Here is a 22,719-nt window from a genome sequence, read left to right on the forward strand (position 1 = left end):
GGCTCCGAAAGTTTGCAGTTTGAAACCAGTTGCAGCTCTTGACACCTTGCAGGTGTACGTGTAAGCTGTTTATAGTGTATCTAGATGCAGCTCTTACTCTTGACTGAGTTATGAGAGGCCTTTGGGTCTTCTTCCTTTGTCTCCGGGTGAGTGGATCTCCTTTTGGGATCTGTGTTTCCGGGTGATGGAGGTTCCCTGCGGGGACTTTGTTTAGCTCAGGGTTTTCCTGAGCTGGGTAGGCTTAGTGCCTTCTCTTCCTTGTGTCCTCTGCTTGTGCTGAGGTGTTAAGGAGACTAATCCTGTTAGTAGGATGTTTTTGACCTCGAGGTATCCCTTGGTTGTCCTGAGGCTCTGAGAAGTATCTTCATACGATTTCTAGCCTTGCTCCTTGGAGCGTTGGACTTTAGCTAGGGGTGGTTTCTTCCTTTGGTCGGGGCTTTCGAGTTTTCTCACTATCTGGATTTTCTGGATATGCATCCATACCCTTGCCAGTTGGAGTGTTTAGTTCTAGGATAAGGTTTTCCTGAACTATTGGTTACCCGGACCTGTTTTTCTCCCTGAGAATTCCGGTTGCTTAAGCTTTGCTTAGCCTTTTTACTGACCCAGTCTTGGGTGGTTTTGGAATCTTGGTTCTCAGGGCTGGTCAGGGTGTTCCACGGTAGTGGGAACTTGGGCTATGTCCTTGCTACATCTACCTGATCTGGTCATGGTTGGCCAGGTTCTCTGAGTATTTTTTACTCTTTTTCACAGAGTAGCCCTTTCATCTGGGGGTTGGCTGTGTGGCTTGAGCCTCAAGAGTGGTTGGTTCATACCCAGCTGCTGGCGTTGGATGTCCAATTTCTGGTGCGCCTTCGGGTTGTATTCCCCTGGTCAGCTTGCCAGTGTTCCCGTGGATTCCCTGCTCTGCAGGTGAATGGGTTGGCTGTGCCTCTGCTCGGCAAGCAGCTACTTGCAGGGGTCCTTTTCTAGGACGTCTGTGTTGGGAATTTCTCTTCCCATAAGCCGGGGATTTTGGACCTTGTGAACAGTTGTTGCCCTTCCGGGAAATCATTCCTTTTCAGTTCTCCTCCCTATGGATATAGTCCTTGTTTGGGGCTTCTCCTGGAGGGGAGGCGGAAAGGTGGGATTGGTTACCCCTGGGGTCTTGCTGTCTCCAAGCAGACTTGTTGGGCCTTTATTTGATAGATCCTTAGGTCTATGGCCTTGTTGTCTGTTTTCAGAGTCGAGTTGTACTTGTGCTCTGTGGGGATGGCTGTGCTATCGCTCGTTCCTGTATCTGTTCAGGATTATTTTTTTCCCCTGTCTTAGATCCCTGAGGCTGGGTTGGTCCAGCTGGGTGTGGGTCTGCAGGTCAGGATTGCCGAGCGGTCTAAGGAACTACTTTTGTTGCAGTCTCCCCTGGATGTGTGAGCTTTGTTGTGTCTATCCTGTTAGCTTAGTCTCCTAGAGTATAGATTTTCCTTCAACTTGCTCTATTGATTAGAAGAGGGTTTACTCTTCCTTCAGGATCTGAGGGTGTTCTCTCCTTCCAGGGGGGCCTCGATGGAGATTTTGTGTTCCCCTTTTTAAGGACCTGTGTGTAGGTCCGCTTACTTAGGTTGCCTGGATCATGCCCTCTGTCTGGGGGTTGCTTTTGCGGTCTGTTTCTTCTTCCTTGCAAGTACCCTCTGTGTCGTCCTGTTATGGACTCTGTGTTCTTAAACTTGGGGTTTTTCATCCGAGTGTGTTACACACTTTTTCATGGTCGAATACTTTGGTATTCTATGGTCAGACACTGGGAGGACCTTGCCTCTTCAGTTGCATTCCGTTCTTGCAGGATGTTGGAGAGATGTCTGTTCTGTCTCTGTGCCCGGTCTTATCCCGCGTTTCGCTTGGTATAGGCGTGGCCTCCTCTGTTTTGGCCCCCTTTTGGGTCTCTGTGAGCTGGGCTCACTCATGGAGGTGTTCTTTTGTATTAGGAGACCTTTCGGTTTCCTTGGTTCTCCTTTGCCTTGTTCCCTTGGGGGTTTCGGCTGGTGTCTCCTTCATTTGGGGAGACGAGCGGTGGGGGACCATTTGTTGGGCGACGGTGTCTCCTGGAGGACTGTTGGCTCAGGCGAGTCCGTTTGCGGTCTCTGGTTTGGCTTCTGGACTCAACTTCGAGTTAGTGTCATTGGGGCTTTTCCTCTTAAAAAGAAATTTCGGCTTCGGACAAAGCGTTTTTTTTTTTTTTTTATATTTTTTTTTATTGGGTAGAGGTTCAGGCCTGGTGCCCTCAGTATGGGCCGCCTATTGTACCCTCCCGTCTTAGCATTCAGTGTCCTCTATAGCTTGGGTATTGTTTTCACAAAAGTAATGAATGCAGCTGTGGACTCTTTCCATTTATGAAGAAAAACATAAATTATGCTTACCTTTATGCTTATTTCTTCTGATGGAGAGAGTCCACAGCTCCCCACCCGTAATTTTATGTGGGGCGTCCTTTATATTCTTCTGGCACCTTTCACCCTGATATTTCTTCTACCTTGTTCCTCGGCAGAATGACTGGGGGATGAGGGGAGTGGGGGAGTATTTAAGCCTTTGGCTGGGTTGTCTTTGCCTCCTCCTAGTGGCCAGGTTCTTATTTTCCAAAAGTAATGAATGCAGCTGTGGACTCTTTCCATCAGAAGAAAAGGAAATTATCAGGTAAGCATAATTTGTTTTTGTAGTGGGATGGATGTTTACTAATCTCCTTGTTACATATAGAATTTTCATTGGAAATATATTTGAAGTGAGCTTTTGCCATTTCGGTGATATAGTAATATACTACATACATTATTTACATCTCTTAAAGGAACAGTAAACTTAGGAAAAATCTTTACACTTTCAAACATTCACTCTGTAGTATTTTTAAACCATATTATTCAATTGTGTAAAAAACAACCGCTCAAGGGTTCACTGTTTTTTTAAAAAAACAAAAAAACTCTTCTTTAAATTCAAGGTCCAAACTGGTGCAACTCACGTCTCAGGACAGTATGCTTATCAATTGGAAGGGTGATTAACTTATAATTAAACCCTTTGTCAACAATGCATGCTGTGTAAGGATGTGTTATACTACTATGAGTCTGTCTAATGTTAGACAGGGTCATGCAATGTTAGCATTTTCAGCAGAGAGTGCTCAATGATTTCCTACCTACCAGGGAAATCCTGAAGACGGCTCTATTAACCTGTCCCTTAAATTAAAATATATTCACTCCGCAATTTCACAGCTGATGGCTGTCATACCTAGATGGCTGTCACCTAATACATGAGGAGTAGAAATAGACATAACTTTGACATTTGTCAGAAAAGAAATCTAATACTAATTTGAGGTTCAGACTAAGTGCTATTACATTGTCTTGTTATCATGCATTTGTTGATTATGCAAATCTACTGTATTTACTGGTTATTCAAGTCCATGCAGGTCAAAAACCCGACCCCCTCCTCCAAATCTGCATGAAAGGGCAGAAGGGTTTCATCATAGATCCAGTATCAATGAGACAGATCAACGCAGATTTAAATTGCATAAGGCCTCCAAATCACTTTTCTTCATACAGTGCTTCAATGGAAGTACGTAAGTTGTAGGTTTCATGTTGGTGGCGTTAGATGCTGGTCCTTTTGCTACATTCCATATACTTCATTTGCAGCTAAGAATGTTGCAACAGGGGAAAGGAGACTACAATAATCCATCTTAGAATATTTCTATAGACTTCAAGATATGGCAATCCCTAACTTTGTGGCAGATTTACTAATATCTGGTTCAGGGGGCCTCCTTTCTCCGTCCAAATTGGGTAGTCATTAAATCATGGACACCAAGTGATTTTCTCAGTTGTCCGTTCCTTCACCCGGGATAATGGTTGTTATTTGTCTAGATTGTGAAAGATTGGGGCAGGCCTCACTCTTGAATCGCAAACTACACCAGTATTGTACAAGATCTCGAGATCCACAACCTACTCTAAAGGATGCTCTAGTGATTTCATGATCATCAATCTGATTTACATCTTTGTTACTATCCAGGGTAATAGCCAAGATAAAACAGGAAAGGGTCTCTGATTCTGATTGCTTTAGCATGGCCTCACAGGACTTGGCATGTAGATCAAATACATATGCCAACATTGACTAGAGGACATCTTCCTTTCAAAAGGACACTTCTTCCATCTAGACCTCTAATCTCTATTTGACAGCATGGCGACTGAACATCTAAGATTGCAAATAGTTTTTTTGATCAAGTGAGGTGTGGAATGTTTTCCTTCCTTTCCTGGTGTGCGTCATTGTTGGAACTCTTAGAATGCCTCATATTCTTCAAATTTTGCTGCATGGTCTGGCTAAGAGTTTATCAGCTAGTTCCCTTAATGGACAAATTTCTGCCTCATCAGTCTAGTATGACATAGATTTCTAGACTCCCTGACATTTAAGTCTTTGCTTTGGTCTAGATAAGTCCAGTAGTGGCTAGTGAGACCAGCTTCTCCTCCATGGAACCTAAACTTGGTTTTAATAGTTCTTCAGGCTAACCTGTTTTAAACTATGCACTATGCATGGTCTGGATGTTCACATGTTATGTTGAAACATGATTTTTTTTGTAGGGGAAATTTTATTGGCCAGAAGGGCATCTGATCTTTGTTCTCTCCTGTGATTCCCCTTACCTGATTTTTTTTTTTTTTTTTTTTTTTTATGAGGTCAAGGTGATTTAGAGAACAAAAAAAGAAAAAAAGTTGAACATCATCAATTGGAAGATTTGTGGTTCACTCTGCACAGCTCTAAAAACTGCTAAAGAGAGATTTCTTCAGAACTTTGATGTGGCCAAGCCCTTGAAATTTCACCTTCAGGTCACAAAATTATTTAGAAAGTCTTCTTTGTTTATCCATCTCTTGGGCGTTCAGGAATAAAGCTTCCATTGAACAGATTTGTAATGTAGCTACTTGGTCATCTTTGCATACTTTTAGCAAATTTTACCATTTTGACACTTTTACCTCTTACAAGACTGCTCTTAGTTGGGAAGTTTATGCAGGTCACTGTATTTGTTGTTTAGTCCATTTTCCTGCTTTAACTGTTTTTCTCCAACATAGGTGTGTCCGGTCCACGGCGTCATCCTTACTTGTGGGATATTCTCTTCCCCAACAGGAAATGGCAAAGAGCCCAGCAAAGCTGGTCACATGATCCCTCCTAGGCTCCGCCTACCCCAGTCATTCTCTTTGCCGTTGTACAGGCAACATCTCCACGGAGATTGCTTAGAGTTTTTTAGTGTTTAACTGTAGTTTTTATTATTCAATCAAGAGTTTGTTATTTTAAAATAGTGCTGGTATGTACTATTTACTCAGAAACAGAAAAGAGATGAAGATTTCTGTTTGTATGAGGAAAATGATTTTAGCAACCGTTACTAAAATCCATGGCTGTTCCACACAGGACTGTTGAGAGCAATTAACTTCAGTTGGGGGAACAGTGAGCAGTCTCTTGCTGCTTGAGGTATGACACATTCTAACAAGACGATGTAATGCTGGAAGCTGTCATTTTCCCTATGGGATCCGGTAAGCCATGTTTATTAAGATAGTAAATAAGGGCTTCACAAGGGCTTATTAAGACTGTAGACTTTTTCTGGGCTAAATCGATTCATTATTAACACATATTTAGCCTTGAGGAATCATTTAATCTGGGTATTTTGATAAGATTATATCGGCAGGCACTGTTTTAGACACCTTATTCTTTAGGGGCTTTCCCAAATCATAGGCAGAGCCTCATTTTCGCGCCGGTGTTGCGCACTTGTTTTTGGGAGGCATGACATGCAGTCGCATGTGTGAGGAGCTCTGATACTTAGAAAAGACTTTCTGAAGGCGTCATTTGGTATCGTATTCCCCTTTGGGCTTGGTTGGGTCTCAGCAAAGCAGATACCAGGGACTGTAAAGGGGTTAAAGTTAAAGCTTCCAAATTTGGTGTGCAATTCTTTTAAGGCTTTAAGACACTGTGGTGAAATTTTGGTGAATTTTGAACAATTCCTTCATATTTTTTCGCAATTGCAGTAATAAAGTGTGTTCAGTTTAAAATTTAAAGTGACAGTAACGGTTTTATTTTAAAACGTTTTTTGTACTTTGTTATCAAGTTTATGCCTGTTTAACATGTCTGAACTACCAGATAGACTGTGTTCTGAATGTGGGGAAGCCAGAATTCCTTCTCATTTAAATAAATGTGATTTATGTGACAATGACAATGATGCCCAAGATGATTCCTCAAGTGAGGGGAGTAAGCATGGTACTGCATCATTCCCTCCTTCGTCTACACGAGTCTTGCCCACTCAGGAGGCCCCTAGTACATCTAGCGCGCCAATACTCCTTACTATGCAACAATTAACGGCTGTAATGGATAATTCTGTCAAAAACATTTTAGCCAAAATGAACACTTATCAGCGTAAGCGCGACTGCTCTGTTTTAGATACTGAAGAGCATGACGACGCTGATAATAATGGTTCTGAAGGGCCCCTAAACCAGTCTGATGGGGCCAGGGAGGTTTTGTCTGAGGGAGAAATTACTGATTCAGGGAACATTTCTCAACAAGCTGAACCTGATGTGATTACGTTTAAATTTAAGTTGGAACATCTCCGCATTCTGCTTAAGGAGGTATTATCCACTCTGGATGATTGTGACAAGTTGGTCATCCCAGAGAAACTATGTAAAATGGACAAGTTCCTAGAGGTCCCGGGGCTCCCAGAAGCTTTTCCTATACCCAAGCGGGTGGCGGACATTGTAAATAAAGAATGGGAAAGGCCCGGTATTCCTTTCGTCCCTCCCCCCATATTTAAAAAATTGTTTCCTATGGTCGACCCCAGAAAGGACTTATGGCAGACAGTCCCCAAGGCCGAGGGAGCGGTTTCCACCTTAAACAAACGCACCACTATACCCATAGAAGATAGTTGTGCTTTCAAAGATCCTATGGATAAAAAATTAGAAGGTTTACTTAAAAAGATGTTTGTTCAGCAGGGTTACCTTCTACAACCAATTTCATGCATTGTCCCTGTCGCTACAGCCGCGTGTTTCTGGTTCGATGAGCTGGTAAAGGCGGTCGATAGTGATTCTCCTCCTTATGAGGAGATTATGGACAGAATCAATGCTCTCAAATTGGCTAATTCTTTCACCTTAGACGCCACTTTGCAATTGGCTAGGTTAGCGGCTAAGAACTCTGGGTTTGCTATTGTGGCGCGCAGAGCGCTTTGGTTGAAATCTTGGTCAGCTGATGCGTCTTCCAAGAACAAGCTACTTAACATTCCTTTCAAGGGGAAAACGCTGTTTGGCCCTGACTTGAAAGAGATTATCTCTGATATCACTGGGGGTAAGTGCCACGCCCTTCCTCAGGATCGGCCTTTCAAGGCAAAAAATAAACCTAATTTTCGTCCCTTTCGTAGAAACGGACCAGCCCAAAGTGCTACGTCCTCTAAGCAAGAGGGTAATTCTTCTCAAGCCAAGCCAGCTTGGAGACCAATGCAAGGCTGGAACAAGGGAAAGCAGGCCAAGAAACCTGGCACTGCTACCAAGACAGCATGAAATGTTGGCCCCCGATCCGGGACCGGATCTGGTGGGGGGCAGACTCTCTCTCTCTCTTCGCTCAGGCTTGGGCAAGAGATGTTCTGGATCCTTGGGCGCTAGAAATAGTCTCCCAAGGTTATTTTCTGGAGTTCAAGGGGCTTCCCCCAAGGGGGAGGTTCCACAGGTCTCAGTTGTCTTCAGACCACATAAAAAGACAGGCATTCTTACATTGTGTAGAAGACCTGTTAAAAATGGGAGTGATTCATCCTGTTCCATTAGGAGAACAAGGGATGGGGTTCTACTCCAATCTGTTCATAGTTCCCAAAAAAGAGGGAACGTTCAGACCAATCTTAGATCTCAAGATCTTAAACAAGTTTCTCAAGGTTCCATCGTTCAAGATGGAAACCATTTGAACAATTCTTCCTTCCATCCAGGAAGGTCAATTCATGACCACGGTGGATTTAAAGGATGCGTATCTACATATTCCTATCCACAAGGAACATCATCGGTTCCTAAGGTTCGCATTCCTGGACAAGCATTACCAGTTCGTGGCGCTTCCTTTCGGATTAGCCACTGCTCCAAGGATTTTCACAAAGGTACTAGGGTCCCTTCTAGCTGTGCTAAGACCAAGGGGCATTGCCGTAGTACCTTACTTGGACGACATTCTGATTCAAGCGTCGTCCCTTCCTCAAGCAAAGGCTCACACGGACATTGTCCTGGCCTTTCTCAGATCTCACGGATGGAAAGTGAACGTGGAAAAGAGTTCTCTATCTCCGTCAACAAGGGTTCCCTTCTTGGGAACAATAATAGACTCCTTAGAAATGAGGATTTTTCTGACAGAAGCCAGAAAAACAAAGCTTCTAGACTCTTGTCGGATACTTCATTCCGTTCCTCTTCCTTCCATAGCGCAGTGCATGGAAGTGATAGGTTTGATGGTAGCGGCAATGGACATAGTTCCTTTTGCGCGCATTCATCTAAGACCATTACAACTGTGCATGCTCAGTCAGTGGAATGGGGACTATACAGACTTGTCTCCGAAGATACAAGTAAATCAGAGGACCAGAGACTCACTCCGTTGGTGGCTGTCCCTGGACAACCTGTCACAAGGGATGACCTTCCGCAGACCAGAGTGGGTCATTGTCACGACCGACGCCAGTCTGATGGGCTGGGGCGCGGTCTGGGGATCCCTGAAAGCTCAGGGTCTTTGGTCTCGGGAAGAATCTCTTCTACCGATAAATATTCTGGAACTGAGAGCGATATTCAATGCTCTCAAAGCTTGGCCTCAGCTAGCGAGGGCCAAGTTCATACGGTTTCAATCAGACAACATGACAACTGTTGCGTACATCAACCATCAGGGGGGAACAAGGAGTTCCCTAGCGATGGAAGAAGTGACCAAAATCATTCTATGGGCGGAGTCTCACTCCTGCCACCTGTCTGCTATCCTCATCCCAGGAGTGGAAAATTGGGAAGCGGATTTTCTGAGTCGTCAGACATTGCATCCGGGGGAGTGGGAACTCCATCCGGAAATCTTTGCCCAAGTCACTCAACTGTGGGGCATTCCAGACATGGATCTGATGGCCTCTCGTCAGAACTTCAAAGTTCCTTGCTACGGGTCCAGATCCAGGGATCCCAAGGCGGCTCTAGTGGATGCACTAGTAGCACCTTGGACCTTCAAACTAGCTTATGTGTTCCCGCCGTTTCCTCTCATCCCCAGGCTGGTAGCCAGGATCAATCAGGAGAGGGCGTCGGTGATCTTGATAGCTCCTGCGTGGCCACGCAGGACTTGGTATGCAGATCTGGTGAATATGTCATCGGCTCCACCATGGAAGCTACCTTTGAGACGAGACCTTCTTGTTCAGGGTCCGTTCGAACATCCGAATCTGGTCTCACTCCAGCTGACTGCTTGGCGATTGAACGCTTGATCTTAACGAAGCGAGGGTTCTCAGATTCTGTTATCGATACTCTTGTTCAGGCCAGAAAGCCTGTAACTAGAAAGATTTACCACAAAATTTGGAAAAAATATATCTGTTGGTGTGAATCTAAAGGATTCCCTTGGGACAAGGTTAAAATTCCTAAGATTCTATCCTTCCTTCAAGAAGGATTGGAAAAAGGATTATCTGCAAGTTCCCTGAAGGGACAGATTTCTGCCTTGTCTGTGTTACTTCACAAAAAGCTGGCAGCTGTGCCAGATGTTCAAGCCTTTGTTCAGGCTCTGGTCAGAATCAAGCCTGTTTACAAACCTTTGACTCCTCCTTGGAGTTTCAACTTAGTTCTTTCAGTTCTTCAGGGGGTTCCATTTGAACCCTTACATTCCGTTGATATTAAGTTATTATCTTGGAAAGTTTTGTTTTTGGTTGCAATTTCTTCTGCTCGAAGAGTTTCAGAATTATCTGCTCTGCAGTGTTCTCCTCCTTATCTGGTGTTCCATGCAGATAAGGTGGTTTTACGTACTAAACCTGGTTTTCTTCCAAAAGTTGTTTCTAACAAAAACATTAACCAGGAGATTATCGTACCTTCTCTGTGTCCGAAACCAGTTTCGAAGAAGGAACGTTTGTTGCACAATTTGGATGTTGTTCGCGCTCTAAAATTCTATTTAGATGCTACAAAGGATTTTAGACAAACATCTTCCTTGTTTGTTGTTTATTCCGGTAAAAGGAGAGGTCAAAAAGCAACTTCTACCTCTCTCTTTTTGGATTAAAAGCATCATCAGATTGGCTTACGAGACTGCCGGACGGCAGCCTCCCGAAAGAATCACAGCTCATTCCACTAGGGCTGTGGCTTCCACATGGGCCTTCAAGAAAGAGGCTATTTTTGGGAGAAAGGTTTTGTAAGCCGTGGTGCCTTCCATTTAGGTGACCTGATTTGCTCCCTCCCTTCATCCGTGTCCTAAAGCTTTGGTATTGGTTCCCACAAGTAAGGATGACGCCGTGGACCGGACACACCTATGTTGGAGAAAACAGAATTTATGTTTACCTGATAAATTACTTTCTCCAACGGTGTGTCCGGTCCACGGCCCGCCCTGGTTTTTTAATCAGGTCTGATATTTTATTTTCTTTAACTACAGTCACCACGGTATCATATGGTTTCTCCTATGCAAATATTCCTCCTTAACGTCGGTCGAATGACTGGGGTAGGCGGAGCGTAGGAGGGATCATGTGACCAGCTTTGCTGGGCTCTTTGCCATTTCCTGTTGGGGAAGAGAATATCCCACAAGTAAGGATGACGCCGTGGACCGGACACACCGTTGGAGAAAGTAATTTATCAGGTAAACATAAATTCTGTTTTCCCACCCTATTTTGTGGTGCTCTAGTGGTCTTTACAAAATCGGTATGGCTCATGGACAGTCACCATCTTATGAAAGAAAACAAAATTTAGGCTTACCTGTTAAATTCACTTCTTTAATGGTGTTGAGAGTTTTCAAGACCCACCCTTGTTTCTTTTGTTTCTGTACAGCTGCACTTCACTTACCCTGCGTTTCTTTCCTACTTTTCTAAACTTTTGCTTTCCACTTTTGTATTTTTTTTAAGCCTTCAGACATGTCATGATATACTGTATGTATATAATAATGCTAGGTTAGCACCCAGGCCCCCCCCCCATAAATATTGTATGTGAATTCCCCACTGAAAAATAACTTTACAGTAATGTGTTGGTGTATACAGCAACTCAAAGCTCAAAACCAGTTAACGTTCTTTGTGTGCTATAACATCCTAATGTGATTATTCATTCAAATATTTTAACAGCTAATTTTTTTTTTTTAACTGTTTTCCACTCCATGCAACTTTTGTCATACAATTTGACACGCCATGTTTCTCTCTAATAAATCCTTCCTTCCATTGAGTATGAATAATTTAGAATGAAAAAGAAATAATGTTTTTATATATAGCATATTTTTATTTAATCTGAAATATTTTATACACAATTAACATTGTGTTTTTTTTTATGTCATTGTAAGATGTCACTTATATTCTATTAATATATTGCAATACTATATTTTAAACCAGAAAAAAGGGAGTTATTATAAATCTCTAAAATAAGGAAAATATTTTTTGGTTGAGAAATTTCTTGGTCTTAAAGGGACATAAGTGCAAAAAGAGAATGCTTTAATGTTAGACTATTTTTATTACTTATTTTTATTACTTATTTCTATTTAATAAGTGTTTGACTTCTGCAAAGTGGTTAAATTTAATTATGTCAGCTCTAGAGCAGCAATGCACAACTGGGAGATGGCAAAACGCACCTAATGAGCTAATGACACCAATCCCCAGTAGCTCCTGAGCCTATATAGGTATGCTTTGCAACAAGATACCAAGCGTACAAAGCACTTTAAAAACAGAAGTACATTGAAAACACAATTGAATGCTCTGTCTGAACAATGAGAGTATAATTTTGACTTTCATGTCCCTTTTAAAGGAATAGCCTAGTCAAAATTAACTTTTATGATTCAGATAGAGCATGCAATTTTAAGCAACTTTCTACTGTACTTCTATTATAAATTTTTCTTTGTTCTCTTAGTATCTTTATTTTAAAAAGCTAAAATGTAAGCTTAGAAACTGGCCCATTTTTGGTTCAGCACCTGGGTAACGCTGATTTGTGTTGAAATGTAGCCCTCCAATAAGCAAGTGCTACCTAAATGCTGAACCAACAATGGGCAGGTTTCTAAGCTTACTTTACAGCTTTTTTTTTAAATAAAGATAGCAAAAGAACAAAGAAAAATAATAGGAGTAAATTAGAAAGTTGCTTAAAATTGCATGTTCTATCTGAATCATGAAAGTTTATTTTTAACTAGACTATCCCTTTAATAGGTGTGGGTGTTGTGTTGAAAAATTGAGCAACACACTTTTTTTTTTTTTAAATCAATGTGTGTGGCTATTTTAAAAAAAATCAAAAAAATCTGTTTACAATTGAAGCAGAAATTATTATAATACTTCTACATATAAGGCAACGTTTAAAGTGACATTCCAGTCAAAATTTAAATGCACATAGATAAATTACATCTTTGAATATATAAATATTTACGATATACATGTATTGACAAAAATGCTTATAGTAAATGTTTATCATTGTTTTTGTATTAATGTGTCTCTGCATGTGAAGCATAACTAGATAATCTCAGTTTACCAGCACTTTACATACTGTAGCTGCTTAGCGTACCAGTGGGGATTCCAATTTTGGTTGGAATGGCCCTTTAACTTTATCTTGTGTATTTTCTTAATAAAGAAATATTACAGTTTCTTATTAAATATTTCTCTGCTTACTTTCTCTCTTGTTCAGGTCTTTGGTCCTGAGACAACCCAATTTCATTTTTTTGATGGAACTATAAAGCAAAATATGATTGATTTTATGGAGGGACAAAATCGTCTTATTTTTACCTATGGTGTTACTAATGCTGGTAAAACATTTACATTTCAAGGTAACTCATTTTTTGTCTTTAAAAAAAATAAAAAATATTATGGGCTAGTGTATAAATGGAGTGTAACCGATTGCACAAGGAGAGATATCCTTACAACCTTGGATGAAGAACAGAGAGCAATCTGGTATTACAAATGGATGCTAAAAAACGTTCACCTGATATTTATATAGCGAGCCCTATACTTTAAAATGGATAGTGCAGAGTGAGTTAATTGATGAGTCCAACAGAAAATAGATCAGGAAAATTAACTCTCTTGGAAACAGGAGAGACAACAATAACTCCACAAATGGTGTGAGCGCACAATAGTGCTAAGATTTTTGCACTCCACTTGTAATCTAGTCCTCTTTACTTGCTCTCATATTGTACATGTAGTCTGTTAGTTTAAAAGCAACTGTTATTTCTCCTGTTAAGTGTAGTCAGTCCACGGGTCATCATTACTTATGGGATATTAACTCCTCCCCAACAGGAAGTGCAAGAGGATCACCCAAGCAGAGCTGCTATATAGCTCCTCCCCTCTACGTCACACCCAGTCATTCTCTTGCACCCAACTAATAGATAGGATGTGTGAGAGGACTGTGGTGATTAAACTTAGTTTTTTATATCTTCAATCAAAAGTTTGTTATTTTAAAACGGCACCGGAGTGTGTTGTTTCCTTCTCAGGCAGAATTTGAAGAAGAATCTACCTGAGTTTTTGTATATGATCTTAGCGGACGTAACTAAGATCCGTTTGCTGTTCTCGGCCATTCTGAGGAGTAAGGTAACTTCAGATCAGGGGACAGCGGGCAGGTTCACCTGCAAAGAGGTATGTTGCAGTATATTATTTTCTAAGGAATGGAATTGACTTTGAAAATACTGCTAATACCGATATAATGTAAGTACAGCCTTAAATGCAGTAGTAGCAACTGGTATCAGGCTGACATGTATATATGTTAACACTTAAGTATTTCTGGGGAAGGGCACTTCACTGGGAAAATACTGTATGCATATAACTTTTAGCCTAACTTGCAGTGTGAACGACTAGCAGCAGGCTCTTTAATGACATTTCATATATTAGATTTTAAACGTTTACTGGCATGTTAAATCGTTTAATTATCTGAGGTACTTGGTGAAAATTGTTTTGGGCTTTATTTTCCACATGGCTGTCGTTTGTTTTAAATTAAAACAGTTTACTGAGCTTCCCTCACTGTTGTAGTGTGAGTGGGAGGGGCCTATTTTGGCGCTTTTACTACGCATCAGAAATTCAGTCACAGTCTGTCTTTTTCTCCCTGCATGATCCAGGACGTCTCCACAGAGGGGTCTTCAAAACTAGTTTTGAGGGAGGTAATCACTCACAGCAGACCTGTGAGACTGTGCTTGACTGTGATAAAAACGCTTATATTGTCAATTGTTATACGTTTTTTTCTGATATTAAGGGTTAATCATCATTGCTAATGAGTGCAATCCTTTGCTAAATTTGGTTTCTATAACTAATCCGGTTCATTGTTATTCAACGGTGACAGTTTTTTTGTGTGCTTCTTAAAGGCACAGTAACGTTTTTACATATTGCTTGTAAATTTAGTTGAAAAGTATTTCCAAGCTTGCTAGTCTAATTGCTAGTTTGTTTAAACATGTCTGACACAGAGGAATCTCTTTGTGCAATATGTTCAAAAGCCAAGGTGGAGCCCAATAGAAATTTATGTACTAATTGCATTGATGCTACTTTAAATAAAAGTCAATCTGTACATGTTAAGGAACTTATGCCGACTAACTTGCCTCACGTGTCAGTACCTGCATCTCCCGCTCAGGAGGTGCGTGATATTGTAACGCCAAGTACATCAGGGCGGCCATTACAAATCACTTTACAAGACATGGCTAATGTTATGACTGAAGTTTTGTCTAAATTGCCAGAACTTAGAGGTAAACGAGATCACTCTGGGATGAGAACAGAGTATACTGATAATACTAGGGCCATGTCTGATACTGCGTTACAATTTGCAGAGCATGAGGACGGAGAGCTTCATTCTGCGGGTGACGGATCTGATCCAAATAAATTGGATTCAGACATTTCAAATTTTAAGTTTAAGCTGGAAAACCTCCGTGTATTGCTAGGGGAGGTGTTAGCGGCTCTGAATGATTGTAACACAGTTGCAATCCCAGAGAAGATGTGTAGGTTGGATAAATATTTTGCGGTACCGACGAGTACTGACGTTTTTCCTATACCTAAGAGACTTACTGAAATTATTACTAAGGAGTGGGACAGACCCGGTGTGCCTTTCTCACCCCCTCCTATATTCAGAAAAATGTTTCCAATAGACGCCACCACACGGGACTTATGGCAAACGGTCCCTAAGGTGGAGGGAGCAGTTTCTACTTTAGCTAAGCGTACCACTATCCCGGTGGAGGATAGCTGTGCCTTTTCAGATCCAATGGATAAAAAGTTAGAGGGTTACCTTAAGAAAATGTTTGTTCAACAAGGTTTTATATTACAACCCCTTGCATGCATTGCGCCTGTCACGGCTGCGGCAGCATTTTGGTTTGAGTCTCTGGAAGAGACCCTTGACTCAGCGACATTAGATGAGATTTCACTTAAGCTTAAAACCCTTAAGCTAGCTAATTCATTTATTTCTGATGCCGTAGTACATTTAACTAAACTTACGGCTAAGAATTCCGGATTCGCCATTCAGGCACGCAGAGCGCTGTGGCTAAAATCCTGGTCAGCTGATGTAACTTCTAAATCGAAACTACTTAACATACCTTTCAAGGGGCAGACTTTATTCGGGCCCGGTTTGAAAGAAATTATCGCTGATATTACGGGAGGTAAAGGCCATGCCCTGCCTCAAGACAGAGCCAAACCCAGGGCTAGACAGTCTAATTTTCGTGCCTTTCGTAACTTCAAGGCAGGAGCAGCTTCAACTTCCTCTGCTCCAAAACAGGAAGGAGCTGTTGCTCGCTACAGACAAGGCTGGAAACCTAACCAGGCCTGGAATAAGGGCAAGCAGGCCAGAAAACCTGCTGCTGCCCCTAAGACAGCATGAAGTGAGGGCCCCCGATCCGGTAACGGATCTAGTGGGGGGCAGACTCTCTCACTTCGCCCAGGCTTGGGCAAGAGATGTCCAGGATCCCTGGGCGTTGGAGATCATATCTCAGGGATATCTTCTGGACTTCAAAGCTTCTCCACAAGGGAGATTTCACCTTTCAAGGTTGTCAACAAACCAGATAAAGAAAGAGGCGTTTCTACGCTGTGTACAAGACCTTTTACTAATGGGAGTGATCCATCCAGTTCCGCGGTCGGAACACGGACAAGGGTTTTACTCAAATCTGTTTGTGGTTCCCAAAAAAGAGGGAACTTTCAGACCAATATTGGATTTAAAGATCCTAAACAAATTCCTAAGAGTTCCATCATTCAAGATGGAAACTATTCGGACAATCTTACCCATGATCCAAAGAGGTCAGTACATGACCACAGTGGATTTAAAGGATGCTTACCTTCACATACCGATTCACAGAGAACATTACCGGTATCCAAGGTTTGCCTTCCTAGACAAGCATTACCAGTTTGTAGCACTCCCCTTCGGGTTGGCTACGGCTCCAAGAATCTTTACAAAGGTTCTGGGCTCTCTTCTGGCGGTACTAAGACCGCGAGGAATTTCGGTAGCTCCGTACCTAGACGACATTCTGATACAAGCGTCAAGCTTTCAAACTGCCAAGTCTCATACAGAGTTAGTACTGGCATTTCTAAGGTTGCATGGGTGGAAAGTAAACAAGGAGAAGAGTTCTCTCTTACCACTCACAAGAGTTCCCTTCTTGGGGACTCTTATAGATTCTGTAGAAATGAAAATTTACCTGACAGAGGACAGGTTAACAAAGCTCCTAAATGCTTGCCGTGCCCTTCATTCCATTCAACACCCGTCAGTGGCTCAATGCATGGAGGTAATCGGCTTAATGGTAGCGGCAATGGACATAGTTCCTTTTGCACGCCTGCACCTCAGACCGCTGCAATTATGCATGCTAAGTCAGTGGAATGGGGATTACTCAGATTTGTCCCCTACGCTGAATCTGGATCAGGAGACCAGAGATTCTCTTCTATGGTGGCTTTCTCGGCCACATCTGTCCAGGGGGATGCCCTTCAGCAGGCCAGACTGGACAATTGTAACTACAGACGCCAGCCTACTAGGTTGGGGCGCTGTCTGGAATTCCCTGAAGGCTCAGGGATCATGGACTCAAGAGGAGAGTCTCCTTCCAATAAACATTCTGGAATTGAGAGCAGTTCTCAATGCCCTTCTGGCTTGGCCTCAGTTAGCAACTCTGAGGTTTATCAGGTTTCAGTCGGACAACATCACGACTGTGGCTTACATCAACCATCAGGGAGGGACAAGAAGTTCCTTAGCGATGATGGAAGTATCAAAGATAATTCGCTGGGCAGAGTCTCACTCTTGCCACCTGTCAGCGATCCACATCCCAGGAGTGGAGAACTGGGAGGCGGATTTCCTAAGTCGCCAGACTTTTCATCTGGGGGAGTGGGAACTTCATCCGGAGGTCTTTGCCCAAATACTTCGACGTTGGGGCAAACCAGATATGGATCTCATGGCGTCTCGCCGGAACGCCAAGCTTCCTCGTTACGGGTCCAGGGACCCGGGAGCGGTCCTGATAGATGCCTTGACAACACCTTGGACCTTCAGGATGGCTTATGTGTTTCCACCCTTCCCGATGCTTCCTCGTTTGATTGCCAGGATCAAACAGGAGAAAGCATCAGTGATTCTAATAGCGCCTGCGTGGCCACGCAGGACCTGGTATGCAGATCTAGTGGACATGTCATCCTGTCCACCTTGGTCTCTGCCTCTGAGACAGGACTTTCTAATTCAGGGTCCTTTCAAACATCAAAATCTAATTTCTCTGAAGCTGACTGCATGGAAATTGAACGCTTAATTTTATCAAAGCGTGGATTTTCGGAGCCAGTAATTGATACCTTAATACAGGCTAGGAAACCTGTTACCAGGAAAATTTACCATAAGATATGGCGTAAATACTTACACTGGTGCGAATCCAAGGGTTACTCATGGAGTAAGGTTAGGATTCCTAGGATATTGTCTTTTCTACAAGAAGGTTTAGAAAAGGGTTTATCTGCAAGTTCTTTAAAGGGACAGATCTCGGCTCTGTCAATCCTTCTACACAAACGTCTGTCAGAAGTTCCAGACGTTCAGGCTTTTTGTCAGGCTTTGGCTAGAATTAAGCCTGTGTTTAAGACTGTAGCTCCACCGTGGAGTTTAAACTTAGTTCTTAATGTTTTACAGGGTGTTCCGTTTGAACCCCTTCACTCCATTGATATCAAGCTGTTATCTTGGAAAGTTCTGTTTTTAATGGCTATTTCCTCGGCTCGTAGAGTCTCTGAATTATCAGCCTTACATTGTGATTCTCCGTATCTGATTTTTCATTCAGATAAGGTAGTTCTGCGTACTAAACCTGGGTTCTTACCTAAGGTAGTCACTAACAAGAATATCAATCAAGAGATTGTTGTTCCATCATTGTGTCCTAACCCTTCTTCAAAGAAGGAACGACTTCTGCACAATCTAGATGTAGTCCGTGCCCTGAAATTTTATTTACAGGCAACTAAAGATTTTCGACAAACTTCTTCCCTGTTTGTAGTTTATTCTGGACAGAGGAGAGGTCAAAAAGCATCTGCTACCTCTCTATCCTTTTGGCTTCGTAGCATAATACGCTTAGCCTATGAGACTGCTGGACAGCAACCTCCTGAAAGGATTACAGCTCATTCTACTAGAGCTGTGGCTTCCACTTGGGCCTTTAAGAACGAGGCCTCTGTTGAACAGATTTGCAAGGCTGCAACTTGGTCTTCTCTTCATACTTTTTCCAAATTTTCCAAATTTGACACTTTTGCTTCTTTGGATGCTGTTTTTGGGAGAAAGGTTCTTCAGGCAGTGGTTCCTTCCGTATAGAGATCCTGCCTGTCCCTCCCGTCATCCGTGTACTTAGCTTTGGTATTGGTATCCCATAAGTAATGATGACCCGTGGACTGACTACACTTAACAGGAGAAAACATGATTTATGCTTACCTGATAAATTCCTTTCTCCTGTAGTGTAGTCAGTCCACGGCCCGCCCTGTTTTTTGAGGCAGGTCTAAATTTTTAAATTATACTCCAGTCACCACTGCACCCTATAGTTTCTCCTTTCTCGTTTGGTTCTCGGTCGAATGACTGGGTGTGACGTAGAGGGGAGGAGCTATATAGCAGCTCTGCTTGGGTTATCCTCTTGCACTTCCTGTTGGGGAGGAGTTAATATCCCATAAGTAATGATGACCCGTGGACTGACTACACTACAGGAGAAAGGAATTTATCAGGTAAGCATAAATTATGTTATTTTGTTTTATGGCTTTGTATCTATTCAGGGTTGATTTTATTTAAATCAAATCCATTTAAAGGGATAGGAAACTCAAAAATTTTCTTTTGCGATTCAGACAAAGCCTTCCAATTTATTATTGTCAAATTTGCTTAATTCCCATGATATTCTGTGTCTAAGAGATACTTAGGTAGGCAGCTGGTGCATTACATGACAGCAAATAGTGCTGCCATCTAGTGCTATTGGAAATGAATAACATTCTTGCAAAACTGCTGCCATATAGTGTTCCTGAAAAGGGCTGGCTCCTAAGCATACTTCTCTGCTTTTCAACAAAAGATACCAATGGAATGAAGACAAATTGATAATAGAAGTAAATCATTGTTTTTTTTTTTTGTTTTTGTTTCATGAAAGAAAGATGTTGGGTTTCATATCCCGTTAAATAGTTTGAAATCACAATTTAAATCACTAGCCATTAAGAGTTGATTCAAATATTTTTGTTACATAAAGGTTTAATTTTTTAGAATACATTTTTTGATTATTTTCCCAGTTATATCAGAAAATAACTGATTTAGTTATTTACCATTAAAAATAAATTGAGAAATATGACATTTTTGGGAGGTGAGTTATCTCCACTTTAATAGGTTAATCATTCAGATTTGATCAACATTTCAGCTGTACTTTTATTGGAAGGAAAAAATACTTACTTAATTTTGCAGCCATGTACATGATCATGAACAATGCCTTGATTTGTAAAGTTCCCTACTCCATTCTCTCCAGCCTAGTGAAGAAATTGTAGAGAGTGATAGTGAATCTTGACCACTGGTTCTTTCCTTCTCTCTTTTTCTTTTCCCAAACCTTTTAATATTTTTTTATTTTTTTTGTGTTCTAAAATACAAATAGTCTATATTTAAAACAACAGATATGACCTTCCTGCTTACAGTACTGTACCATTTTTCTGATGGTATGTATACAAAATTAAAAAAAAATGACATACATTAACCTTTTAGGTTACATGTATAAACTGTACAATATTTTAATATTCCCTAAATAACATTTGATATTGTTGTTTAAATTTAGTTTCACCCCCCCCCATCCCCCAAATTGTCCCATTTTACAGATGCAAGTATTCCAAAATCCACACCTTTTTCGCTCTCCCAAGCAGTTTGGATAAAGTGTCTTTCTACCTATATAAGATTGGCTAAACATATACTAACATGTTTGTTCTAGTTCTACTGTAGATCACTGTCAATGCATGAAGGTTTTATATGTGATTTTATTGCAGGAACAAAAACGGATGCAGGCATTTTGCCTAGATCAATGAATCTACTATTTGACGCTATTAAAGGAAATGTTTACTTAAAGATGGATCTAAAGCCTCACAGATGTCGGGATTATGTAAGACTGACAAAAGAACAAGTGAAAGTTGAAACTGCACTTAAGAACTCTATTCTTCGTCAATATAAAGAGGTATGTTATAACTGTAAGAGTTGTTTCTCCATGAAATCTTAGTTGACTTTAATAAAGTCTAGAAATAACATTGTTAGAAACTTTTATTTCTTTCCTATGACATGGAGAGTCCTCAACATCATTCCAATTACTAGTGGGATATATTCAACTCCTGGCCAGCAGGAGGAGGCAAAGAGCACCCCAGCAAAGCTGTTAAGTGTAACTGCCTTACCCATAACCCCCAGTCATTCTCTTCGCTTCTGTCAATGGTGGTTGTGTGAAGTTGGTGTCTGAAGATTTTAGTCCTTTTATGGGTAATTTTCTATGCAAGCAAGGATTGGGGTCTAGCTGTGTCCATGTCAATCTCTTGAGTAAGAGTAGTGGTGGCTTTTAGCAGTTAAAAGGCGGCGAGGAAGTCTTTGCTTTACTTTTAATACTTTGTTACCCCTTTGTAGAAATTTTGAGTTGGTTACTCTGTTCTTTTCCTAAAGGTCTATGACAGGGAGGGAAGCGCCTACCACACCCAAGGATCAGCATCTATCATGCATTTGGATCTAAGGTAACTGCCATCGCCTTCTAGGTACAGAAGGACAGCAGCACTTAAGAGGTTAAACCTCTAAGATCTGTTTTTTTCTGGGACATAATAATCCTTATTCTTTAATAGAAAGGATTCATATGGGGACATTTTTTTTTTTTTAGCACATAACTTGAATGGCACTCAGAATAAGACATGATGGCAATGGGATGTATGGAGTTATCTATAAAGTATAAACTTTATTAGGTCCCTAGGTCTTATTATATTTAAGACAGGAGCTTTAAGGCAGGACACAAGTCATATTGACTATTGAGGCCGATAAGTTAATATGAGTTAACCGGTTTTTAACAGTCTTTATCGTTGCAACTATAACTGCTAAGAAAGAAAAGACAACTACTACAAGACTTTCTTCGCTGATTACATTCTGCAATATTGCAGCCGAATATTTCTACAACCTCCATCTGTTTCCAATCAGCTTTATTAAGTTGCACAGAACGACTGCCAAGTTTTACTTCATCTGATCTCCAACCACACAGATCATACCGTTAGTCACTACCTGTGACCGCAAAGACCATTCCTAAGTCACTGTCTGTGACCGCAAAGACCATCCCTAAGTCACTATCTGTGACCGCAAAGACCTTATTGCATATCACCACTGGTGACCGGAAAAGATCTCACCCCAAGTCACTACTTGTGACCACAAAGACTCCATCGTTAGTCACTTCCGTGACCGCAAAGATCTCATCACAGTCACTATATGTGACCGCAAAGTCCACACTGCGAGGATTGCATTATAGTCACTAAACGTGACCGCACAGTCTAATATTCATGTCACTGAACGTGACCGCAAAGACCACATCAATAAAGACATCAGGTGTGCCAAGATACCAGTGTAAGTTGCAACCTCCCCCAAGACTCCCTGATCACACACGGAATAGGGAATACATCTTCTTACATACACACAGATTAAGTTACAAAACTGCAACATACAAAGCACTCGATAGAGTATCAAGGATCACTTGTTATATTATAACAAAATCGATGTTGCTACGATCACAAGTGTGACGTAGGAAAAGTCACATGAAAAATTTTCAAATACCAGCTTCCCACTAACGGACCGGTAACACCGACCCGCCCTAACAGCGGGTAGGTCATGTAGTGGTTCACACCTAATTCACTTATAAGGTCTTAAAGCACAGTTATATTGAAATATGAATTCCAAGCACTGACCTTTAAATATTATATCAGTGAAACAGGTCTCATTTCTTACAAAGAAACTTTTTGAGTACAATAAAGAAATGGTACTTGAGAAGATAACATTGTTTAAAAATACATTTTTATTATACAGAAAAATCAGCTTACAGAAGTAATATAAAATTAAATTCATTTAAATCCAAAGTACACACAGAGTTAAAAGACTATCAGTTTAAACTTGCTTTCAATAACAATTGTTACATACCACTCAAAATGACTTCTTTGCAACCAAATCTTAT

General features: G+C 41.3%; 1 protein-coding gene across 1 annotated transcript in view; it reads left to right on the forward strand.

Annotated features, from left to right (window-relative positions):
- KIF20B (kinesin family member 20B) overlaps nt 1-22,719 on the forward strand; it is a 627,757-nt gene that overhangs the window by 62,989 nt on the left and 542,049 nt on the right. Inside the window, exons 2-4 of the mRNA XM_053692918.1 lie at nt 12,777-12,915; nt 20,528-20,712; nt 21,183-21,250. Of these exons, the coding sequence (XP_053548893.1) occupies nt 12,777-12,915; nt 20,528-20,712; nt 21,183-21,250 (392 nt within the window). The remainder of the gene's footprint in view (nt 1-12,776; nt 12,916-20,527; nt 20,713-21,182; nt 21,251-22,719) is intronic.

This window comes from Bombina bombina, chromosome 9, assembly GCF_027579735.1.
Source record: "Bombina bombina isolate aBomBom1 chromosome 9, aBomBom1.pri, whole genome shotgun sequence".
In the NCBI taxonomy this organism is placed as follows: Eukaryota; Metazoa; Chordata; class Amphibia; order Anura; family Bombinatoridae; genus Bombina; species Bombina bombina.